This window comes from Crocuta crocuta, unplaced genomic scaffold (assembly GCF_008692635.1).
Source record: "Crocuta crocuta isolate KB4526 unplaced genomic scaffold, BGI_CrCroc_1.0 scaffold290, whole genome shotgun sequence".
Taxonomy (NCBI): domain Eukaryota; kingdom Metazoa; phylum Chordata; class Mammalia; order Carnivora; family Hyaenidae; genus Crocuta; species Crocuta crocuta.
In genome coordinates this window covers 238,101-244,937 of record NW_027527429.1, presented here as the reverse complement: position 1 = coordinate 244,937, position 6,837 = coordinate 238,101, and the positions used below count along the sequence as shown (strand labels likewise).

Below are 6,837 nucleotides of genomic sequence, written 5' to 3'. Positions count from 1 at the left end.
CGCCCGGGGCCGGGTGGGGGGCACGGGGCCTGGGGTGGGGGTAGAGACTCACGTGAGATTTCGGACTTGGGTTTACTTTTAAGTCATTTCTACACCCAGCGTGGGGCTCGGACTCACAACCCTGAGATCAGGAGTCACGCCCTCCACAGATTGTGAGCCGGCCACGGGTCCCCGTAACAGATTCATTTTGAAAGAGATGCAAAGTAACAGTACTGGGAGGGTTTTATGCAGGGGAATGACGTGGTCCGATTTGTGGGATGTAAAAATTTTCTCTTTATTGAGATGAAACTTACCTGACAATTAACGATTGCAAAGTGCACAATCGAGTGGCCGTTAGTGCGTTCACAGCCCTGTGCAATTACCACCCCTGTTTTTACCGCCCCAGAAGGACACTTGGAGCCCGTTGAGCACTCCCTCCCCACCCCTCCCCAGGCCCCGGGAGCCACTGAGCTCCGCGAGTCTCCGTGGACTTACCTGTTCTGGACGTTCTGAGTAACAGATTCATGCGGTGTATGTGGCCTTCTGAGTCTGTGGGGCCCCCGAGCGCCGTGTTTTCGAGGCTCCCGGACACTGTGGCAGCGTGGGCACTCCATCCCTCTTCGTGGCCGAGTCCCGTTCCCGGGGACGGACGGACCACAGTTTGCCTTTCCCGTCACAGCTGATGGCTGGTTTGTTGCTCCCACCGTTTGGCGACTGTGAGCAGGGGCGGAGGGGCCGGCTTATGCCCCGGCTGCTCCGTGAAGGTGCGCTGACCCGGCAGCGCATCCACAGACCAGTTCTTGCCGGAACGGTGGCTGTATTTCCCGTAGGGGTGACAAGGCGCAGGCTCACCCGGACCCTCACTCGCACTGACGTTGAGAGTTTTAATGTGACGGGGGCGCCGGGCTGGCTCAGTCGGTAGTATGTGCAGCCCTTGATCTTGGAGTCGTGAGTTTGAGCCCTGTGTTGGGGCTAGTTTATTTTGTTAAAAAATTTTTTAATGTTTTATTTATTTCTGAGAGAGAGAGAGAGAGCGTGAGCAGGGGAGGGTCAGAGGGAGAGGGAGACACAGAATCTGAAACAGGCTCCAGGCTCTGAGCTGTCAGCACAGAGCCTGACACGGGGCTCGAACCCACGAACCGCGAGATCATGACCTGAGCCGAAGTCGGATGCTTAACCGACTGAGCCCCCCAGGTGCCCCTAGAGTTTATTTTAAAAATAAAGTTTATTTAAAAGTAAAGCCCGACAGGAGGGCTCAGTCGGTTAAGTGTCCAACTCTTGATCTCGGCTCAGGCCATGATCTCACGGCTCATGAGACTGACCTCCACTTGGGGCTCTGTGCTGACAGCAAGGAGTCTGCTTGGGGTCCTCTCTCCCCCTCTCCCTGCCCCTCCTCCACTCACCCCCCTCTCTCTCTCTGCTCCTCCCTTCTAATAAATAAACTTAAAAAAAATAAAGTTTTAATCTGACAGATTGCAACCTATATCTCGTTTCCATTGGCCTTTCTTTGGTTACTCGTGAGAGTGTGCACTTTTCGGATGTTTCATATATTTGTATCTTTCTTTCCATGAAACAGCTGTTTATTCTGCGTGTTCTGTCTGAGTCGTAAACCCTCTTGGTATGTCGGGGGCGCCCACACCCCAGATTTCAGGCCTTCCTTCCCAGGCTTCATCCATCAGCCTCTCCCTCCCTGGGACTCCATCTCGGTTCTGCCGCTCAGGAGCTCGGTGCTCTGGGGAGGGTCGCCTCCTGGGACTCGGCTCTTCTATGTTGGAAACGTCCCAGGGCCCTCGCACAGCTGCTCCGGAGGCCAGATGGCCAGGGGCAGCGCGGCTTGAAGCCACTTACTGTACAGTGTGCGGCTGTGGGCCGCTAGCCACCCTCCCCCCGGCCTCAGTTTCCTCCTCACCCAATTGCCTCGCTGCCTCACCACTTCCTCCAGCAGACGGTGGGCCATGCAAGGTGGTCCTGGGCACCGGCGCGGGTGGCAGGCGTCTTTGAGACGGAGGCTTTGAGAATCTCTGCCCAAGAGCTACCGTGACGGGGGCAGGACTGGCCTGTGGCAGGGATGGTGGCTGGGGCTCATGCCTGGCGGCCAGCTGCCAGGTGCGGGGCTGTGGGTGGGTCTGGCCCTTGGGTACCCACCCGGGCATCAGTGGGATGATGGCTGGGGGCGTGGCTCAGAGAGGCTCAGGCCCTTCTGCGACCCGGAGGGCTGGGCTGGAGCTGGGGTTGGGGGCCTTCTGCTGACGGGCGTCTGTCTCTCTCCCTGCAGGCATCACGTGGGGCAAGGTGGCGTCCCTGTACTCGGTGGCAGCGGGGCTGGCCGTGGACTGTGTGCGGCAGGCCCAGCCCGCCATGGTCCACGCTCTCGTCGACTGCCTCGGGGAGTTTGTGCGCAAGACCCTGGCGCCCTGGCTGCGAAGGCGCGGCGGATGGGTGAGGGGGCGCCCGAGGCCCCGGGAAGGGGTGTGGAGGGTTGAGTGCCTGAGCACCCGCAGTGGGGGGTTGCTGGGGGTTGGAGGGGGGTGAGACCCAGCTCCGGTGCTCTGCTCCCTCCAAGCCCAGAGCCTTCCCCCACCTCCAGGGCTAAAGTCCTGCCGTCCCCGAGCCCCGCGCAGGGTGGAAGGTGGCCTGCAGACGCGGCCCCTCGGCCTGCGAGACGTGGAGCACAGGCCCTGTGCTCAGAGCACCCCTGACCTACCCCCACCCAGCCACATTCCGATGCCAGGATGAGGCCGGCCCGGCCTGCAGGGATGGGTGCACACGTCCTACCCACCAGGCCCTGCGCCCCCAGCCACCTGCCCCGCCCTGGCCAGGCCCCCACAGGAGACCTCAGTTTTCTCCTCTGTAAAATGGGCAAGGGTATGTGAAACACGCTGGCTGTGGATGACAGAGCTCAGCCCTCTGCTGAGGTTGCAGCCAAAGGCCGAGGTCGAGCGGTTCTGGGGCTGGAGCCTCATCTGAAGTTGGCGGTGTGGGGGATGGCTGTGGCCATTCCTCAGCTGAGAGACCCCGAGGCCTCCGTCCCTCCTGCCTTCCCCCTGTGGAGTCAGCAAGGCCACTGGTAGAACCACGGTCAAAGTCTGGACTGTAGAGAAAAGATTTCATTTCTTAGCGGGAATAGAATGAAGCAGGAGTGGCCATTCACTGGAGTTCTGGAAAGCCCAGTGCCCACCGCTGTTCTAAGGGAGAGTCTGAAGCTGGAGTTGACGTCTCCTGGTGCCCCGGGCGCCGCAGGGCCAAAGCAGAGGGGGCGGGAGGTTGTGGGGACGTGGGCAGTAGGTCCTGGCCAAGGGGCTGGCGGTGGGGTCCCCGCGTGGGGCACACCGCGGGCTTCTCCCGTCTGCCAGCCGCTGCCACCTCGACCCCCTCCCTTCCCTTGTCGTGGTCGGGTCGGCCCCACGCAGGTCTTCCGTCCAGAGTGGATCGCGGGCCTTCCCTTCGGCCTCGTGCACCCCCTCGTGGGAGTCGGCGGACGGCCTGTGCGAGGTGCTCTGCCTTCTAACTGTGCCCTCTTCCCTCCCAGACCGATGTCCTCAAGTGTGTGGTCAGCACGGAGCCCGGCTTCCGCTCACACTGGCTCGTGGCCGCGCTCTGCAGCTTCGGCCGCTTCCTGAAGGCCGCCTTCTTTGTGCTGTTGCCAGAGAGATGAGCTGCAGGCTCGGGCACAGGCCGAAGCCAGGCCCTCCGACCCAGGAGGCCCCCGGGCCCCGGGAGCGTCACCGTCTTCCTCAACCAGGCTGGGAACGGTCCGATCCTCAGAGCCCCGCCTTGGTGCGGGAGGCCTTGCCCTGAGCCCCGTCCATTACCCTGGCCCCTAGAAGGGGAGGCGGGGGCGTCCCTGGCCTGGAGCTGGGCTTCTGCGCCTTCCCCTGGGCCCCCTGCTTGTCCGCTTCCATCTGGAGCCACAAAGTCAGGGCCACCTCCCAGGTCCAAAGGGAAGGGAGCTGGGAGCGCCAGGCTCTCCCTCGATGGGTGGGTCCCGTCTGTGAAGGTCGGCCGTGCCAGGACACGAGCGGGGCAGTGGGCCCTGTACACGCAGTCACGGGAAACCCGGGCCTGGCCCAGGCCGGACGAGCCATGGGGTCTGACTGACCTCGTGAACGGGGCAGAAGGCTCATGGGCTGGTTGCTTAATCCGTTTCTGGAGGGAGCGCGTGTCTCCCTCCGCTGGCAGGGTCCCCGCGTGGTGGGGACCAGGGGTGTGGGCTCCAAGCCGGAGGCCTGACCTGAAAGCCCAGGAGCCCATGGAGAAGAAGGCTGTGTGTGTGTCCAATCCCAATAAAGTTTCATGGCAACGGACGGCGACCCATCTGCTTTCTTGGTGCCTCTGCCCCCACACCACCGCCCGGGGCCAGGACGGGCGCGGAAGCATCCCAGTGTCCTCCCTGGCTGAGGCGGCCTCTGCTGCTGCTGTGCGTCGTGACAGGGAGCTCCACGCGGACACATCCGTGTGTGCACGGCGTCACGGGCACACACGCACCAGGAAAAGACGGGTTGCTCGGCGGTCTTGGCTGCCGTGTGTCCACCTCAGGGCCGGCTCCGGGCAGGCCCCATTCTCTGCTTTCTGACGCAGGGACGCCCTCCCCAAGGCGGCCCGACTCCCGCTCCGGCCACAGGCACGCAGCGCCGGATTCTGCGACTCGGCCTCCCCCTCGGTCTTGGTTTCCCTTTCCGTACAACGTACGGAGCCAGAGGGAGGCTGAGGGCAGCGGGCCCTGCCCTCCCATCCAGCCTCCCGAGAAGCCGGAATCCTGTGCACAAGGTGGGAGTCGGCTCACTGGAAGGGCACCACTTGCTCCCTCCAAGGCCTGCCGGCCCCTCGCGCCGAGGTGCCCGTGACCGGGGGGCGGTGCCTGTGCCTGCCTGCTTCCTCCCCCCCGGGCCGAGCCCCGGGGCAGGCTGGGGGCGCAGAAAGGCAGTCGGGACCTCAGGACAGCACAGGGTTGGAAGCTGCAGGGAGATGGGGCGGGGGCGTCTCCCACACCCGGTTACAGGATGCAGTGGGAGAGACGCTCCTTTCCAACAGCAGGAAACAGGTAAGAGTCTTCCGCGTCAACCACACAAGCGAGAGAGCCTGTTTGCGGAAGATGCCATGGACCTTCAAGGCCCGGCGGTCTGGGCAGACAGACAGAGACGCCAGGTTCCGGACAGCAAATCCATCCACAAAGAAGACAATTCTTCATAAGCAAATCTATAAATTTAATGCCATCCTTGTGAAGATATCAGAATGGCTTTTTTCCCCCTAGATTTAAACTAGTTATTTTTAATGGGAGGACATTTTATAAAACAACAAGAATAGGGGCGTCTGGGTGACTCAGTCAGTTAAGCGTCTGACTGGCTCAGGTCATGATCTAGAGGTTCGTGGGTTCGAGCCCCGCATCGGGCTCTGTGCTGACAGCTCAGAGCCTGGAGCTGCTTCGGATTCTGTGTCTCCCTCTCTCTGCTCCTCCCCTGCTTGCGCTTTGTCTCTTTCTCAAAAAGAAATAAAACTTAAAAAAATATATATAGCCAGGATGAGCCTTAAAAAGGAGAGAGGTGAGGGAACAGCTTGCCTGCAGCTGAGCCCGGCGCTGCGTCTCACCGGGCCATGGGCGCCACCACAAAACGCAGTCAGCAGGTGGGGGAAGAGACGAGACGGGACCCGAGGCCACACTACACACGAGGACAAATTCCAAGTGGGTCAAAGAGCTAAGTGTGAAACATGAAATAAGTACAGGAGAAATGGGTGATTTTCTCCGTGACTGGGGAATAGACAAAGCTTCCTAAATATGATTTAAAATTCAGGAACAATAAAAGACAAAATGCATCCTGGATAAAAAAGTAACATTTTAACATTTTCAAAAATATTTGGAACTTGAGACAGAGAGCAGTAGTGGTCGCCATTACACTGGTTAAAACGGTGAACTTTATAACAGTGTGTTTTACCTCAATAAAAAAGCTGTAACTGAGCATTAAGAATATCAGGATTCATACCCCAAATTCAAAAGAACATATTAGCTACAAAAATCCAGAAGAAAAAGAAAAAAAGAAGAGAAATGCAAACCCAGACTAGCCGGGTCCCTCTCCCTGACAAGCGTCCACAGCGGGCGGGCGGGTCCACGTGCCGTGGCCTGGCTCCTGGGCCTCCTGCCCACGCGCGCCTGCAGAAACCCCAAATGGCAGGTTATCGGTTGGGGCGTCATCAGGTGCGCCAGACTGGAAGCGGGGGGCGTCCGGCGGGAGGGGCCTGCGGGAGGGCACCCTCGGTGTGAACCGTGACCTGGTTGCCCGAGAGCACCTGCAGCTGGGCGGGCAAGTGCGCCCTGTTTTCCGGTTTTGACAGTAAAGTCCTGTCAGAGGTTTTGCATAAGCAAAGCCACCTCGCGAAGATTCAATCTGGAAATGACGCAGAGGAGCCTGTGTGGGGAGTCGGTGCCGTGAGCACCGGGGAAACTGGTGATTCTGATTAGACTGTACGTACTTGCTTGCTGTCTGCGGGGGAGGGGTGGAGGCGACAGGGAAAGCGGCAGACGCAGGCCCCGGCCTGTCCCTGTCGTTGAGAACAGCGTTACTCCGTGAAGACATACGGACCTGGAGGATACAGCAAACACTCTCACAAAGAACCAAGCTTCTTCACCTTAGAAGAGGTAAAACCAAAGAATTCAGGTAAAAAGTTCTGCAGTCCTCGAACGGGAACTGGAGACGGTGTGGACGCGCACACACAAACGCGTGTCCCCTGTGCGAGGCAGCCACAGGGAGGGCGCCGACGGTGCGCTGACCTGGCCCAGGCCGCGACAGAGCTGAGGCCGAGAAGCGGGACCTTCTGGCTCTGCCCACGCAGGCGGGACGCAGGGCAGCGCCTTGGCCTGAGCCC

The 6,837-nt window shown here is 60.3% G+C and overlaps 1 protein-coding gene across 1 annotated transcript in view; it reads left to right on the top strand.

Annotated features, from left to right (window-relative positions):
• BOK (BCL2 family apoptosis regulator BOK) overlaps positions 1 to 4,283 on the top strand; it is a 16,671-nt gene extending 12,388 nt beyond the window's left edge. The window contains exons 5-6 of the mRNA XM_077758241.1: positions 2,255 to 2,418; positions 3,509 to 4,283. Of these exons, the coding sequence (XP_077614367.1) occupies positions 2,255 to 2,418; positions 3,509 to 3,634 (290 nt within the window). The 3' untranslated portion in view covers positions 3,635 to 4,283. The remainder of the gene's footprint in view (positions 1 to 2,254; positions 2,419 to 3,508) is intronic.
• Positions 4,284 to 6,837: the final 2,554 nt, after the last annotated feature.